Consider the following 18,562-nt stretch of genomic DNA (forward strand, 5'->3'; position numbering starts at 1 on the left):
CGGAGACCCTCCCTCCTCGGCCGGGCGCTCCGGAGAAGGGAGCGAAGTCGAACCTTTTCCCGAGGAAAGGTCACACCGCCGGTAATGAGCTGTACACTAAATGATGGTATTTAAATAAATGCCTGATGAATACATCCGCGTCCTCTGGAGGTTTCTTTGCCATTCCGTATTACGGGCTAATTATCACAGTAGCTCTGCACGGTGTGTGTGTGTGTGTGTGTGTGTGTGTGCACACTCACACAGAGGGAAGGAGAAAGGGAAGAGAGGAAGAGCAGTAGTAAAAAAATAAACCCCGGAGCGAAAGCGGATGAAAACGCACGACTCGACTCTGAACGGACCCTGAGAAGCGGCTCTATAAAGCCGTAATTGGGACCGGCGGAGTTCTTGAAAGGCTTTTTATTGCTGGAGAGGAATAATACACTCGTCGGTATAAGGGCGGGGGGGAAATGTGATAAACGGCCCCTTAAAGTTAGCCATTTAGCGCGGGGCAGTGGGGTCCGGGGCTTTAAATATGGCAGCAGGCCAGGGGACGCGATGGCACCTGAGTTATCACCAAAATAACTCATAGGGCATAGAGCATGTTCATCAGTTCTCCCATCGGGGCCAGTGGTGGCCTGGCGGGTAAGGTAGCAGACCCGTAATTGGAAGGTTGCCGGTTCGAATCCCGATCCGCCCCACACAGTGCTCCCCGGGCGCCTGTCATGGCTGCCCACTGCTGGCTAAGATTGATGGTTAAAAGCAGAGGACACGTTTCGTTGTGTCACCGTGTGCTGTGCCTCACAATGACAATCACATCAGTTCAAGGACGCTTGAATAAAATGTTGGTGTTGGTAGCGGGCGTGGTTACGTATGTGTAGGAAACGGAGGAGGTGGACATCGTGCTACACCTGGGCGTGTTACGTATGGACATGAGGAAGTACAGGGTGGGCCATTTATATGGATGCACCTTAATAAAATTGGAATGGTTGGTGACATTGAGCACATTTTATAAGTGGTCAGAAACTTGTAAATAAAGAATAAAGTTACGAAGTCACATGACCCTCTTCCTATTCAAAAAAGTTGGATCCAAGATGGACGACTTCAAAATGGCCACTATGCTCACCACCCATCTTGAAAAGTTTGCCCCCCTCACATATACTAATGTGCCCCAAACAGGACGTTAACATCACCAACCATTCCCATTTTATTAAGGTGTATACATATAAATGGCCCACCCTGTAGAAGTAGAGTGAGAGCTGTCAATCATGCCGGCAGGCTCCTCCCCTTTTAAAAAGGATCTGGTTGGTTTTGTAAATTCACAAATTGTGCGTTTGGTGTGTATTTTACATAGTGTCAGGAAAATACCTGAAACTGCATTAAACTGTCCAGTACAGACGCTCCTCAAAGATGCATTTTCTGACACAAAAAAGAAAATGAGGGTACAAAACCATGTCATTAATCATGAATGTTTTCTAATGAACAAAAAGTCGAAAGAAGCGAGTTCCCATTTGCAGCATAGATGCAGAGAGTGTTGTGTCCAGAACGTTGGTTTTGCATAAACGTCACCGTAATTCGGATAATTACGACTTCCGTTTGCCCTGCAGAAGGGGCGACGCAGAGCGCGGTTGTTCAGCATTTTCAGCAGCACGTACGACTTCGAAAGATGAAAAGCAGCGTTTTTAAAATCTACTCGTTTATTCCTACTGTATGAGTGGATACATTAACTCTGTGTGTGTGTGTGTGTGTTTGCGAGAATGTGCTTTATTTGTGAACCAGAGAACATGAGAGGTGGTAGAAGAGCCGGTAATGAAAACCTAAACAGCGTTTTATCTGCACCATCTCCAGACTCCCAGCGTCCTCTGAGAACGCCGAGCGCTGCTGATAATTGAAAAAATGACTGGCAGTGGAGGGGAGCTGTGGACACACACACACACAAACACCTCACACACACACACACACACACACACACACACACACAAAGTCCCAGCGCTGTTTATCCCTGTCAGAAGGAATTACCCACCTCACTAGGGGAGAAGTGGACTACCACCATCTCACACACACACACACAAGCCATGAGTAGTCGCAGCCAGAGGGCACCTGTGCTCTGTGTGTGTGTGTGTGTGTGTGTGTCGATCAGCTCCCTGATCTGTTTATTCACGCTCGCCCTCATCAGCCGACTCCCGAAGGCCCGGCGCGGTAAACAAGCCGTCACATCTCATTTAGCCCCCGGCGGCGGGCAGATCTGGGCCAGGATCCAGCGGCCGAGCGGCACTCTGTACCTGCTGGAGGACGTGGGTCCCTCGGAAGAAAAAAAAAAAAAAAAAGGTCAAAGGGCACGTTTCCAGGTGGACAGAAATGAGCCTTCGATGAAGGGTTCCGATTGGACGGCAGCTTTTAATCAGCATCCTGTTGAAAAGCGGCCGCCGCGGCGTCCTCGCGTAAACCGAAGAGAAGCATGGAGAGGTGGGGCTGCGGGGAGGCCCCGCCCCCCTCAAACTGCCCCACCCAGGACAGGCTTTTTGTTTGCTTTTGTTTTCGTTCGACTTTGTTTCGGAGCGGTGAAACCCGAGCTCAAGACTGTAACGGCAGCCAGTCGCTGGGGCTGTGTGTGTGTGTGTGTGTGTGTGTGTGTGTGTGTGTGTGTGTGAGAGGGGCGGCCCTTTGCTGTCACTTGCTTCTTTTCGCTCGGTATTGAGGCTTGTCCGGGCGCGGCGTCGAGGGACCACTTTTTGACAGGGTCTGGACAAATGAAAAACTCACGATGTGAGAATGCCCCGAGTGGAGCAAGTTCAAGTGGAAAATCCCACCCCCCCCCCCGCCTTCCATTTCCTCCACGCCTACTGTCTCACACACACACACACACACACACACGCCTCCATCTAACGGCCCACTGCCCCAGAGTAAAAATGACAACAAATTTCCAGCGGAACAACACAGAACGCGGCGAAAACGGCGAATTATTGACCCGCCTTCATTACACTTTTCACTCATCTTTCAGGGCGGAAATGGACTTTCACGCTCCGGCGCGCGGGACCGCCGCGCGAGACGCCCGCGGTGTCCACGCCACGCCGCTCCTGTCATCCCGTCTCCCTCCCGGAGCAAAAAAGTGCCGGATAAGCGATCCTCCAAAACGAGAGAGCCCGGACTTCCCACAATGCACCTCAAATAACGCCAATTAAACGGGGGTTCCAACACATCAGCGGTCTGGAAAAGGTTTGCACCGTACGGCAACGTTCATCTACTTTGCTGGAAGGGTTCCACGAACGGAATTAGAACCGTAAGGAACCACTTCTGACAAGAGCGTAACTGAACTAAGAACATTGCAGGTTCAAAAGTTCCAGCTTGTTTGGCAGGGAGGCGAGGAGCACACACCACACACACACACACACACACACACACACACACACACACCTCTATTAACTGCCAAAAGAAGCAAACTAATTAGCATGCCTCTAATGAGTCTTTTCATTTTTTTTAATTAAACGAGGTCCTCCATTATACATGAAAAGAGGACACACTTTTCTCTTCTTTTCAATTACTAGCAAAGCCGGGACACGTGTGTGTGTGTGTGTGTGTGTGTGTGTGTGTGAGCGTGTGTTTGTGTCACTGCATCTTAATGCGCTCGTGTCATGAAGAACCATGAAACACACTTACAATGTGTGGCAGACACACACACACACACCTCCCTGAAATGAAGAGTGTGTTCTCAGAGCAGAAAAAGGAGAGAAGATGTTACAAATAAAAAAACACAGAAACGCACGATTTTTTACTGCATCGACTCATCCGAAATGTCTTGCGATGGTTAAAAAAAACAGCGTAAAAGGACAGCAGGGGCGGGGCTTAACTGACCCGCGCTCTCGGCTGCAGACGGGAAAATCTAATTATCAGCACCAAAAGATTTCATTATTCGTTAGGACCCATTTGCATCTCTGAAAGACACAGCCTAGCAGCCTGACCAGGAGCCATTTTACTGCCCCTCCTCACACACACACACACACACACACACACGCAGCGTCTACTTAACTAATGTAATTAACATGACTTTCAATCTCCGCCACAAGATGACTGATTCCATCACCTTGAAAAATAAAATAAAATAAAAAACTGTCCCCATCTCACAATCCCAGCAGTCAGGGCTCTAGGTTGCAGAGTGAAGTTTTACACACGCTCACATTTTCTTCCTTAAATCGCTGCCCATAGCAATTTTTTCAGCATTTAATTTCTATTATTTTAATGCGCGGTCGGGTGACGCCTTTTGGTTAGTGCAAAAACGGAAGCTGAAGCTGCCGATTACGAAAGCAAAGTCTGGCCCCGCCCTTCACCATCTCTGATTGGTTTAGAATACGACATGGACCTAAGAGGCGTTTTCCCCCTGAATTAGTTGCACTCTGATCTTTTTAGTCTTCGGTGGTGTATGTGGCGCTTAGTTTACAATTTACATTTACAGCATTTACCTTATACAGGGCGACTTAAGAACAGTAGGTAAAGGGACAGTCCCCCTGGGAGACACTCGGGGTTAAGTGTCTTGCTCAGGGACACGATGGTAGTAAGTGGGGTTTGAACCTGGGTCTTCTGGTTCATAGGCGAGTGTGTCACCCACTAGGCTACTACCACACATCTATACCCTCCAATCTATAATCAATCAGTCTCATTACATGATGAAATGTGATAACGATTTATAATTGGTGCTAAATAAAAAGTTCCAGTTTATTGGAGGAGGGTGTAAAGGGGCAGGAGTCCTGGGAGAGACGGGGAGATGGAGGAGAAAAGAGACGCTGCCCTCCGGCGCTGGATGACTCTGACACTACAAAGCCCGACTCCGGAACCCTCCTCATCAGCATGCAGTGCGCCATCGCCGTGGAAACCTCCCGGCAACCCCCCCGCCCCGCCAGTAACCGCGCAGGCCGCTGTAGGGCACTTGGTGACAAAATGCCCGCTGTGAGCGTTTGAGCCGCAGTGACCTCTGGACGGAGCAGGAACGGAACCTCCTAAAGGTTCCAGTTCTGCGAAGACCCCGCTTTGGCCGCAGCAGAAGCGTTGCACCGCTCGAGTCGGCGCTCGCGGTAGAAAACTCGGCCCCGGGCTGAGTCTAATTAGCGCGGTTTGTTAATTAAATGAGTGCCGTGCTAACGAGGTGACCTGCTGCTGCTTGATAATGTTAATTACCCTGAAGGGACAACCTCTCAACCAGGCCGGTTAACCTGTCACTTCCTCCGCCGCTCCGCTGGACACGCCCCCTCCCACGCACACACCTCATCGTACGGGACATGTCATTAAAACGGAATTAGACCCGCCTACCTGCTCTGAAATCGGAAACATGTCCTCCTGCAGGGTGTGTATTGTTGGCTAAATTTGCCCACCTTGCCTGATTTCAATGAAATGTAACAGTGTGTGTGTGTGTGTGTGTGTGTGTGTGTGTGTGTGTGTGAAGGATGCATGTAGGTGTGCATGTGTTTGAGATGTGTGTGTGTGTGTGTGTTTGAGAAGGATGCGAGTCTGAGTCAAGGTGTGTAAATTCTGTGAGATGTCTGTGCATGTGTTTGAGATGTGTGTGTGTGTGTGTGTTTGTGAAGAATGCGAGTCTGTGTCAAGGTGTGTAAATTCTGTGAGATGTCTGTGCATGTGTGTGTATCTGAGCATGCATCAGCATGAATGAGGATTTCTATGAGAATGTTGGTAAAAGAATGAAGGTGTGTGTGTGTGTGTGTGTGTGTGTGTGTGTGTGTGTGTGTGCGTGTCTGACCTGTACAGGGCTCTGCTTGACCTCGTTGCTGCTGGGGGAGCTGAGTCCTGTGGCCTGTTGCAGGAGAAACTGTCTAGCTGCCTGAAGAGCCTGCAGAACACACACACACACACACACACACACAGTCAGAATAAATGAACAACATTAGGAAAAACACGCGCACAGGGAAAGCCGCATCAGCTGAAAACCACCGCGGCGCGGAGCAGGAAATGCACTTCCGAGCATCCGAAGTATTCCCAGAGGCAGCGCTGGAGATCCAGGTCCTCCGCTGAAGCCGGGGACACCGCGGGGCCGGCGGTGCCACTCACAGAAAATCACTTCCTGCCAGGGTGGTGTGAACGTGTGTGTGCGCGCGGGGTGTTTTTGAAGCGCGCCGTCAGGATGCACATTTGCTTCCTGCCGCTACAAGTGAAGGGAAGGTTACGCGGTAAATATTGATTTATGGGGGGGGGGGGAAAGAGCACGGGGGCGGGGCCAAGGGCTCCAAAATAACCGCCGCTGGCCGTAAATCCACTGCAGATGGGGCCGTGGTGAGACGCGCCGAGCGCAGGTAGAGCGGTGTGGCGGGGTCCCGTCCTCACTAGTCCTCGCACGCCACCCCCGCAACCGCACACGCAGCAACACAGGAAAGGCCGCGGTTGTGCAACTGTCTCCTATTGTTCTGAAACATCGTTCTCCTCCCAGATGATGAGCAGAACAATGACTTTTCTGTCTTCTGACAGCCGGGCGATAAAAATCACTTCAAATCAAGTTTAATCACCTGCACTCAGCTCCACATAAACACACACACACACACACACACACACACACACCACTTCTCACTTAGACAGTCATAAACACAGCAACAGTGTGTGTGCACAAAAACAATGCTGTAAAAAGTCTGATTAGTTATGGGTAAAAATAAATATTCTTTGTTTCCTTTTGCAGCAAGAATCTGAACGTGTGTATGTGTGCATTATGCATATAGATGTATAAATACATAATACACACATTATATGTATGCGTGTGTGTCTGAAAAGAATATAAAAGAATCTAAGTTCGATGTTTAATTATGTTTACTAGTCTACTTTACAGCTTTTTCATGATGCCAATTTTTTGTGCAATAAAAATATTTGTATTTAACATTAAAAGATTACCTGTGGTTTTGATTTTTTTCTTCAGATTGTGATGATCACGTTACACCAACAGCAGATTCAAAAATTAATGGGCTTGGTGTAATAAAGCTCCATGAGTTAATTTAATTAATTACTAAGCATTACACAGGTGAATAAATGTATATTCTATGAAATATTAAAATGATCTTGATGACCATGTGAAATCTCATAATTGCAATGTGAAATTTTAGTCACATTATTGTGCATTAGTACTCTCACTAGATAAAACAAAAAACACAAATAATATTCACTTTTTCTTCACATTTACACACACACACACACATTTGTGTACACACTGATTTTCGTGGTTTTAAAAGAAAGATTCTAATTGAAATTGACATAAAAAAATGATTATTTAACTCATATCCACTAAAAAAAGAAGGGTTAACAGGTTAAAAGCGGGAAGCGTTCTGAACTGCTCTGCCCCCTTCTCTCTCACAATCTGCCCACTGGGCGAGCCAACGCGCCCAACTGGCCTTTTAGGTGAAACCAGGAATCTGGTTCTGACACCTGAAACGTGTTCCAGCGTCTGCAGCGTCACTATGCCGATCTGTCCGTTGCTCCGGCGAGAAGCGGATCCGCTTTTTTTTTTTTATTTTAAGGAAGAGGAACTCTGTTCTTAGAGCCAGAGAGAGAACAGGAAATCCAGGAGAGCGGGAATAAAGACTCCATGTCCAGTTCAGAAGTTTAAAAGGAACACCTCTCCTTGTCCCCCTCTCCTGGCTTTTTTTGGGGGGTTTTTTTTCGGCCCGGAGTAGGCACTAACCACACACTCTCCGGTCCTCCTACGCCCTCCGCCTCCCTCTCCCTTTCGAGGAGTGAGAGGAGGGAGAAAGAAAAAACCCCAGAGTCCTGCGGCATTAGCTGCACCTTTAAAGAAAATACAGGGGAGCGCGCGCCTGGCGGGCCCAACAACGGGGCCATTGTGGCGCTGCGTTAGACAGGTTTTATTACAGGGTGGGGGCTGGGGGGGGGGGGGGTGAAGAGGTCACAGCCCAGCTTGGCGGCCGGGACGCACAGTGTGTGAGTTCTTCTGACCTGTCATCAGCCCCCCTGTAAATCAACACTCCTGACATCGCCTTTAATAACGCCACATTTTTTACATTCGGGGTGGCGGGAGGGGGGGGGGTGAGACGGCCCCCGCTCGCATTCTTCCCCTCTCGCCCGCAGCCCCCCCCTTCCCTTCCCTTCTGTGCCTCTTTAACCAGCTTTAGAAAAATGGCCGACAACCAGAGGGGCCCGTGCACCCTATAGTGGTCCTTTAACACCGGCACAATATTCCACACCAATCGTGCGTGTGTGTGTGTGTGTGTGTGTGTGTGTTAGAGTTAAAGAGCAAGTTCATCAGTCTGTTTAACACCTGGAGAAGATATAAAAAAAGGATCTAAACAGCGCCTGATCTTCCTCTGGTCCGGCTCATTAGTCCTGGGTTACCGCGGCGGCAACGGAACGGCAGCGCGGTCCAGCTGTGTTTGGGAGCGAGCGGCGCAGTAATGCGGGCACGGCAGTAAATCCAAACAGAGTGCGGCGCAGCTCCGAGGAGGACAGGTGGGCACCATATGCTGGGAATGATCCATCATCGCTGACAGAGGACCATTGTTGACGGCCGCAACAGCCCCCACCGCACTGCCCCCGTACAAAAACAGGCCGCCGCGGACAGTAAGCCCGCCTCAGGGAGGGGGGCAGGTAGAAGGGGCGGAGGGGTCAGGGGGTGTCGGGTTACCGAGGGGCCACCCAGCACCCTGATTCACTCACTGATCCTCAGATCATCCCTCCGGCACAGGGGGGGTACTACTCAAAAAAAAGAAAGAAAAAAGTTGGGGGAGGGTAGAGTAGAGAAGCATGGAGTAAAGTAGAACAGAACAGAAAGGGGTAGTGAAGGCTATAAAACAGGGTAGGGGTGGGAGTTGGGTTGTAGTAGAGTATAGTAAAGCAGAAGAGGTGATAAAACATTAGTAGGAAAAGAGAAGACGTTGACAGAAGAAATAATAGAGTAGAGAGAAGATAAGGAAGAGAAGAAGAGAGGATAAAAGAGAATAGAGTCAGTAAACAAGAGGGAAAGGGTAGAGTAGTGGAAGTAGAAAAGAGGAGGGAGGAGCGAGTAGCCCTCAAAAAAAGATCAAAAGAGCAGTTGAGTAGAGAAGAAGCAACCAGGTAGAACAGAAAAAAGAAGCAGTGTGTAGGCACAGTTAAAATAGGAAATGGAGCATATTAAGTAATGTAAAGCTGAGTATAGTTGGCTGGAGTGGAGTACAATAGTTTGGGGCAGACTACAAAAGAGCAGCATAGACTGGGGTAGAGTGGAGCAGATTGGGCTAAAGTAGAGTAGAATATATTAGGATATAGTAGAGTAGAACTAATTGGAGTATAGAAGGGTACACTGTGGTAATGAAGTGCAGACTGGGGTAGTGTAGAGTTGAGTTGAGTAGAGTTTAGTTGATTAGGGTACATTGAAAAACAACTATTCAACAGTAGAGTTGAATAGAGTACATTAAACTACACTGGGATATAGTAGAGTTCAGTAGAGTATATTAAAGTATACTGGGGAATATTTGAGTTAAGTTGAGTGCATTAAAGTATACTGGGGTATAGTAGAGTTGAGTACATTAAAGTATACTGGGGTATAGTGGAGATAAGATGAGTTCATTGAAGTACACTGGGGTATAGTAGAGTTGAGTTGAGTACATTAAAGTATACTGTGGTATAGTAGAATTAAGATGAGTAAATTAAAGTATACTGGGGTATAGTAGAGTTAAGAAGATTACATTTAAGTATACTGGAGTATAGTAGAATTAAGATAAGTACATTAAAGTATACTGGGGTATAGTAGAATTAAGATGAGTACATTAAAGTATACTGGGGTATAGTAGAGTTGAGTTGAGTACATTAAAGTATACTGAGGTATAGTAGAATTAAGATGAGTAAATTAAAGTATACTGGGGTATAGTAGAGTTAAGAAGATTACATTAAAGTATACTGGAGTATAGTAGAATTAAGATAAGTACATTAAAGTATACTGGGGTATAGTAGAATTAAGATGATTAAATTAAAGTATACTGGGGTATAGTAGAGTTGAGTTGAGTACATTAAAGTATACTGGGGTATAGTAGAGTTAAGAAGATTACATTAAAGTATACTGGAGTATAGTATAGTTGATAGAGTACATTAAAGTATACTGGGGTATAGTAGAGTTGAGTTGAGTACATTAAAGTATACTGGGGTATAGTAGAGTTAAGAAGATTACATTAAAGTATACTGGAGTATAGTATAGTTGATAGAGTACATTAAAGTATACTGGGGTAAAGTAGAGTTGAGTTCAGTTGATCGGAAGGTTGCTGGTTCAAATCCCGATCCGCCAAGGTGCCACTAAGGTCCCCTTGATGAAGGTACCGTCCCCACACGCTGCTCCCCGGGCGCCCCAAGGTTGATACGTTTTGTTGTGTCATTGTGTGCTGTGCTTCACTTTCACTTCACTTTCACATTTTTCCATTCCTGCATATCAATGTTAACACTCAAAACAAACCGCCAAAAATGATTACTAACTGTTATTAAGGCTAACAAGATGAATGTTCCATTTAATCCGCCTGAGGAGCCAAAGGGATATTTATCTACATCTACATTCCTCTCAACTATCGTCTCTTTAAACGTGTTAATGAAGAGACGACCCAGCAGTTCACGAGCATTGAAAACACGCTTTCATCTCAAAAACCCTGTCCACATGATAATACCTCTTGAAACACTGACGTTCTCACACCGCTTCACCAAGACTCTCATCTCAGATCAGCTTAATCTTCATAAATAGCCATGACTGGACAAAAACAAGAAGCCATCTTCTGTCTATCAGAGAACGTGCTGAACGATGGAATATCAGCAGCGGCGGCCAGGAGGCAATTGAGATTCAGTTACTAACTCCAACCCTCAGCCAGCGAGGAGGGCGCCGAAGAACCCGTCACACTCGGGTGCTTTTGTCCAGTGCGAGCGCTCAACGCTGCCTGATTCGGGATCACGGGGGGGGGGGGGGGGGGGGGGGGGGGGGGGGGGGGGGGGGGGGGGGGGAGAAGGAAAAAGAGAGAAAAGAGAGGAGAGGCCGAGTCTTTGTTCCTGTCGACGCCATTCAAGCTGAAAGGGAAGATAAAGCTGCGATGAAGCGGGGCCTTCTGAGGCGCACATGTGATCTTAGAGCGGCGGCCCGAGCCCGTTCACGCGCGAGGGAGGGAACGCCGGGCCCTGCGGGCGTAACGCGAGCGGAACGCCGGCCCGTTCTTCATGCGGGGCCTTCGGCAACAGTCGCACCTGGCCGGCGACTCGGCACGGCCAATTCCTCGCCGGGGTCTTTGGAATAAACAGCATATCAATGGCATCGTGTCATTCCTGAAACAAAAAAAAAAAAAAGGGAACGGCGGCACGGTAACAGCCAAATTATTCCAGAAGAACCCGCAAAGCTCCTGCGGCAGAACCCAGCGGAGTCCGTGTTTCTGGAAACGGTTTCGGTAGCGGCCGTCTACAACGTAGTGAAGGAATCGGCGTCGGGACTGCCCCCGTACACACATACGAGAACATTCCGGAACACACACACACACACCAAACATTCCCGGCAACGGACCAGATGAGGGCCGGACCGTGCCGCGAGCTTCAGAGTGGCACCGCAACACGTTACGAACAAATCCCGCCCTCCACGCCTTCTCCTTCTAGACGCCGGAGCGTCCCGAATGGGAGCCCGGCACGGCCCGGCGCGTCCGTTGCGTGGCCCCCACGACTCATCGGCATGGCTGCAGCCGGCGGCCCGCGGCACGGCCAATTTCACGGTGGGTTACAAACGCACTGCGCTCCTGACCGGTCTCTTTCCTGCCCGCACGCGTTGCCAGCGCTGCTGCCTGTAATTTGCCATTTCCTGCCCAATTTTCCAGTTGCCGACGGCCACGCGGCGCTCGTTTGTTGTTGTTCGGCGCGATTACGCCGTTAATCTTGACGAATCTCAACAGCAAAGAAAAGATAAAGCGGAATCGGGCGCAAAAAGCACCAGACGCTCGTTTCAACGAGGAATTGTAACACAGCGTTTCCGCAACGTAAATACTTCCGCGCGCCGGCGGCCGGCCTCCCACCGGCCATTAAACGGCGGAAAGGCGGCCAGTGGAGCCAAGGCCGTAAAAAACCAACCTGGCGAGGGGGAGAGAGAGGTGCCGTAATGTTTGAAATTCGGACTTTTATTTATTTTTTACATCCTTCCAGATGTGCACCGCCCACCCCCGGCCCCTACGCTTCGCCGCGGTGCCATGCTTAACTCCGCCCACTTGTAGGAAACTAGAACCCGAAGGCGGCTCCAGTCGACGGCGGTACTTGATGGCGAGCGAATGTCTTGGTTCATCTGATCTTTGGATTGGCGCAGCGCCGCCCTGCTGGCAGGGAATGTGCAAGCGGTAAACGGGTTTCGTTCTCGGAGGTTCTGACGCCACATGAGTCACAGCAGTCGGCCCAAACAAAGGCCCCGCCCCACGACAGGGACCACAGCGCCAGGCGGCGGGCCCCCCGCCCCAACGCCGACATATGGAAGGCATTTCTTTGTTATTATTAATAAAGGGGGGGAAAAAAAGTAATAACGCCTCGCGCAGGACGTAGCCAAAAAGGAACCTGGGAGGAAAGGGACATATAGAGCGTATTGTTCCGCGCCGCGGCCCTGGAAACTCGGCTGAGGGACGCCGGTGGCGGGGAACTCTTCTCAGGCCGGTAATGGAGAGCGTCGGCTAATAAAAACGAGGAAACCAGATCCGGTTTCAGCGTCGACGGGGAGTGATTTAGGAGGGAATAAATCCGATTGGACGACTGAGCAAACCTGCCAGGCGGGAAGAGGGACGTCGGCTAAAGAGGCGAAAAAATGACGTCCCGAGCGAGGTGGGGACGGGACCCGGAACGGAAAAACCACAGCCGGCCAGACTCTTCATCAATATTCGCTCACGTCTAGAACGTCCGAATCCATATCATCAATCGTCCCGCGCCGGGCGCGGAGGGCCCGAAGCGTCCGCGCCTGCGTCCCCGATGCGTCTCCCGCTCGACTTTAATCTCTTCTTAAGACGACAAACACGGGAGAGCGAGCAGAGGCAAGCTAATTAGCAACACTTAAAACGGAATCGCGGACCATTGTCTGGAGTCCCTCGTCCTCCGCGGTTTCCAGGGCAACAACTTTGAGGGTAGCGCCGTGCGCGTTTTCTTTTCCTTTTTTTACGCCCTCCTCTTTCTTCTTTTCTCTCCCTGGGTTTCTCTCTCTCTCTGTTTTTTTTTTTTGTTCGCAGGGACCGGAGCAGATTGGGAGAACGCGAGGACGAGGAGACGAGGGGGTCCCTGAACTCCGAACGCGGTGCGAGGGCCGCTGGGAGTTTGCTCCGCCGCTTTATTGTGCGCCGCTCTCCGGGCTCCGGCCCCCGCCCCCCCCGCCAGTGCCTTTCTTCCTATTGATGTCTGCTGAGACAGCAGAAACAGCAGCCAATTAGTGTCAATTATGGCGTCCATTTCCTGATGCGAACAATGTCCCTAATTTTTTTGTCCGTTTAGCCTTCAGCGTTCCCGTTCGTTTTCCTTTTCTTCCCCCTTTTCCTGGTGAGAAGGCTCTTAATCGTCATGGACGCGGAAGTTTTCTTGCACAACCAGGCAGCCGCTACAGGGACACACTGTTGACTCTTTTGGGCAAATAAAAAAAAGAGCCCGTCCGTGCTGGACTCCGCGACCTTTGACCTCGCAAAATGTCAGTCACAGAGGCGACCCAGGTGACCCGGGGCCGACTGTGAGACTTCAAAAGCCTCGGTGTCCATGGCAACCACCTCTGACCCACGTGCGCGTCACCACTGATCAAAACTGGGGAGAGGTTTGAGGCCCGGAATGGCGGAGCGTGGAAACCTTGTCGGCGGAACGTCAGTCTGCGCGTTTCCTCCGCAGTGCGGCACAATTACGCTGTCACGGGTGCCGTTTCACCGCCTGGCGCTCCGCCCTGCACGCCAGGGCATCTTGTAGCGGTTTGCCGCAGCTCGAGTTCGCAGCAGGGCTCTAAAAGTATTCATGCGGTGTAATAAAATGCAATGTTTACTATAGAATTTTAAAAGTAAAAAATAACGGCACATAAAGTCTCCCAAGATTTAAATCGCGGTAAATTATGCAATTATTATGATTTTTTAAAATATGTTTACATACTAATGTAATTAATGCAGGTCAACAGCTTAATGCTTTGGTGCTATTTATAATATTTAGTAATGAAATAAGAGTAATTTGAGGATAGCGCTTTACGTCGGTGAGAAGGAAGCCGTAATCGGAACGACGTGCCGCTGCCATTTTCCCGGCGAGGGAGACGGGCCGAGGCCGGTGCATCGGCGTGTCAGCCTCAAATACGAGTTAAATTACGAGCCGCGGCCCGGCTAAAATTACTGCATGTGCGCTGCACACACACACACACACACACACGCACACACACGCAAAAGAAAAAAAAAACATGATGCAGCCGTCTCAAAGGTTTCCTTGGAAAAAGCCATAAATTAGTTTTATTACCCCCCATAAATATGACATTCCCACATTCCAGAATTAGGACTCAATGTGTGAAAAAATCATTAAATGAGGAATACGGAATATCGGGGGGCACATGTGAAACACATTAGGGTCCCACGTGCCCGCTGCCAGTACATGTGCGCCCAATCCGCCCGGGCATTTCTTTTCCTCCTCCTCCTCTTCCTCTCCTCCTTTAATAGACGCTTTGCCGAGGAAATCGCCCCTCGGGATTAAAATGGCGAGCGGGGTGGCGAGGGGACGCACAATGTGCTCCTTCACCCCGGCCCTTCGGCTCCGGTTTACTCCTTTAAAAAAAGCCCCTTAAGTGTTTCGGACACCACAAAAGAGAGAGAGAGTAGCGGGCACTTCACTTCCTGCTTCATCTTTTTTTTTTTTTTTTTACTTATGGGAAGTTAAGCTCAGAACAGACACACACACACACACACACACACACACACACACGCAGAGTGAACGAGTGTCTTTTCAAGAGCCCTACAGGAAATAGCTGCGCTGGAGGTCCTTTCTGTATCACCTGGGTAACAGCAGAGGGACCCCCCCCCCCACCTGTGATCACCCTGCTCGACCTTTCACCTGCCGTGACCCCCCGGGCACAATGAGAAAAGCCTGCAATTAAATGTGAGGCGAAGCCTTTAAGCCATGACACCTTTGAATAGGGGCCGGCTGAGTAGCGTTTAAAGGGCGGCGTTAAAAAAATGCCTGTGGCCCCGCCCCCCGCGGTGTCCCCCCGTCCCTCGCATATGAACGCAGCCTCCTCAGTTTAAACTACAGAGTCGGGTACCATCACACGACCCGAAACCGCAGACTGGGCACAAGACAAAAAAAAAAAAACCCACAATACATCAGGGCGGAGTCTTCAATTACACCCTTCATTAATTCCCATTCGCTCAGTCAATTAAAAGCGTCTCGCGGAAGACGAGGACAGGTGACCAGAAAAGTCTGCAACCACGGAGAGGGACAGCGGCGGAAACGGCAGGGACACCAGGCAGCTAGTAACGGTCCGGCCAGAAACCTCAATGGAGAAGTGGTGAGAGTTTCGGCAGAAGCTTCCCTTTTCATTCCTCTCCTCCCGCCGGTCCTGGCTGGGCGGCGACCTGGATAAGCCCCGCCCCCACCCCCACCCCGCGAACTGCAGAGTTCAGAGGGTCTTGCCGGCGATGCACATAAAGAACGGAAGAGAAAAAAAAACGGAAAGGAAAAAAGGGCACCTGGTTCTTGTCTTTCTCCCCCTGTCTTACACACACACACACACACACACACTCTCACACACACTCTCACACAATCACACTCAATCTCACACACACACACAAACTCACTCACACACAAACACACACTCACTCATACACACTCACACTCACACACACACAAACACACACTCACTCATACACACTCACTCAAACACACACACACACTCACTCACACACTCACTCACACACTCACACTCGGAGCGGTTTAGTGAGGCAGTGCAGGACGTTTGAAGCGCATCCTGTCCGGGCGTGGCGCGCTGGTAATCAGGTGAAGCGGCCGCCGGCTCGGATTCCCGCTCCTCGTCCCGCTGCCGGGACGGTCGGAGCAGACAGCGGAATTCCTCGGGGGGGGCAGCGGCCCCTTCCTCGACACGTCTCGGCGTTCCGCTCTCCCTCCTCCCGCCGCCGCTCTCGACCTCCCTCTCTTCCCCCGCTTCCTCCCCGGCGCCCCTCGGGGATATTTGTTTGGCGGGGCGGGGGGGGTGGGGGGTGGGGAGGGTTCCTGACGTCCGGAGATGTCTGCGATTTCTCCCGAGATTCCTTCACTTCCTCTCGGTTTCCCTTTTTTTTCCGCTCCGGCGCGTCCTGGCAGGGCGTTTAACCGCCAGCGCGCCGGTTCCGCAGGTGAGACACCCGAGGGACGCCGGAATGTTGGTGGGACAGGAGACAAGTTTTCAACCCTCGCCAACAATCAACATGTCAATTTTAGTAATATTGTTATTAGGAGATAAATGGCAGTGACGATAAATGGCGGTGACGATAGATGGCTGCACATGAATCAACATGAGCGGTTGAAAGCCGAGGCCTTCGGGGTGCCGGTAAATCTCTCCGTATTCCCGGGGTTCCAACAGGAAGAGGATGAAAGGTGTAACGGGAGATTTAGCATCTCGTCCCCTGTGCCTCCGTCGGGAGGAGCGCTGGAGGCGGAGTAAACCGGAGGAATAACGAACGGCGGCGCGCTGCCACATTTCGCCGGCGAGGCCGCGGGCAGAGGCGGTCCCGAGGCGGGGATCTGGACCACGTTAATGATCGCTGGTTGCCTAGCTACACATAATCCACGGAAGCTCCGCTGATGCTCTCGGACGGGAGACGAAGTGGGAGGAGCGCGAAGAAACGGCAAATTCGGTCGGATAAGTTCTCGCTCCGATCAACGACGCTCCGGTGACGGCCTGACAGGAGTCGGGAAGAAACCCCGTTATTTTCCCCTCCCGGGAACGTCGTGGCAAGGAGCGTCTGGGAACTTTTTAACTGTTGACCGGACGTCACCGTATCGGCGCTGAATTCCCAGGTGATGCTCGGATTACCGAGACATCATCCACCTGGTGACGGCACGGTTCCCGGCACGAACCAAACACTCCAGGTCACAGGCGGAGACACACAACTGCGGCCGGTTCCGGACAGGAGCTCTTCCCTGCCAAGGAAAACCGGGAAGTGAGGAAATTCCGTCCGACGCGGCGGAGAGGACAGACGTGACGCGTGCGGGGAACACTTTCCCGGCGCTGACGTGTCACCCGCCTCCGCCAGCGGCGCTCCGGCATCCCTGCTCGGAATCTCCAGCTCTCCTCCAGATGGGAAACAGTCGGCTTTTATGCAAATTAACGCGTGCGCACCGCCGCCCGTCAGCGGTGAAACCGCAACGGCCTGCAGATTGCGCAACAAACACTCCACACACACACACACATCAGAAATCAACAGATTACACAACGGGGGATTTCACAACAAACCCCGAATAAACACACACACACTCACACTAATGGGGTGGTGGCGGCATAGCGGTTAAGGAAGCGGCCCTGTAATCAGAAGGTTGCCGGTTACCGCTCACCAACGGTGTTGGTTAAATGCAGAGGACACATTTCACTGTGTGCACCTTGTGCTGTGCTGCTGTGTATCACAATGAGAATCACTTCACTTTGAACTTTGAACACACGCACACACACTCACCTGCTGCTGCTGAAGGTGCAGGAGATCCACAGGGCTGATCTCGCCATTGGCGTCGCCGTTAGACCCGCCCTCCCGGCCCCCGCCGTCCGACTGGCTGCTGAGGCTGCTGACCCCATTTTGGTTGGAGCCGGTGGTCCGAATGGTCTCCGTTGCCGATTCAACCATCATCACGTGGCACCTGCAGGACAAAAAAAAAAAGGTGGGGGACAAGGTGTCACCTGAGATGCTGAAGAACCCCAAGAACCTGGAACCGAGGTCCCCTTGATGAAGGTCCCGTTCCCACACACTGCTCACCAAGGGTGACGGTTAAATACAGAGGACACGTTTCACCGTGTCACCGTGAGCTGCGCTGCAGGGTTTAATCATCACGTCACTTTCTGTGGAACACCAGCTCAGGACGGGGATTTTGGGGATGAAAAATGACGACCATTTTTTTTAAACCGTAGAACATGTTGGTGATGTAGAGACAATTATGAGCACAGAAAGCTTCCGTCCTGGGGACAGATGGATTCTGGGGTGCCACCATCGTTGCTGCGTGGCGACCCGAAACCCTTCGCCACCTGAGCGAGTCGGTTTCGCTCGGCAGAACCTGCCAGGCAGCGATGCAGGCGCATTCATGGTGCCGCTCCCCCGACACACCTGGACGCGGAGGAAGCTCCTCCCCGCCCCCCCCCTCTTCCACCGGACCCCCGCGGCACCTCGCCGCTTCCCGGAACGGGCACACCCCCCCCCCCGTAAATCTGCCCATCGGCCCGCGGAGGGGCCTTGTAATCATCTCAGGCAGCGCCGCCGGGGGCCCGGGCCTGCCGCGTCTCGTCCCGCGTCTGACCTCTGACCCCCCAGAATACAGCCAGACGCGCGAAAGGGGGATGGGGCGGACGCAGGAGAGGCAAAAAAAAAACGCACTTTTAATTGCGGAGGAGGAGAGATGCGACGGAACACGTTCTCCGCCG

The 18,562-nt window shown here is 51.1% G+C and overlaps 1 protein-coding gene across 2 annotated transcripts in view; it reads right to left on the minus strand.

Annotated features, from left to right (window-relative positions):
• foxp4 (forkhead box P4) overlaps window positions 1–18,562 on the minus strand; it is a 69,063-nt gene that overhangs the window by 30,147 nt on the left and 20,354 nt on the right. Inside the window, exons 2-3 of one of the 2 annotated variants that reach the window (XM_028998138.1) lie at window positions 17,610–17,787; window positions 5,723–5,812 (exon numbers count right to left, since the gene is read on the minus strand). In XM_028998138.1, the coding sequence (XP_028853971.1) occupies window positions 5,723–5,812; window positions 17,610–17,777 (258 nt within the window). In that variant the 5' untranslated portion in view covers window positions 17,778–17,787. Of the gene's footprint in view, window positions 1–5,722; window positions 5,813–5,913; window positions 6,015–17,609; window positions 17,788–18,562 lie in introns of those variants that run through there. The other variant, XM_028998139.1, reaches the window with a different exon arrangement.

Source organism: Denticeps clupeoides, chromosome 12, assembly GCF_900700375.1.
Source record: "Denticeps clupeoides chromosome 12, fDenClu1.1, whole genome shotgun sequence".
Taxonomy (NCBI): Eukaryota; Metazoa; Chordata; class Actinopteri; order Clupeiformes; family Denticipitidae; genus Denticeps; species Denticeps clupeoides.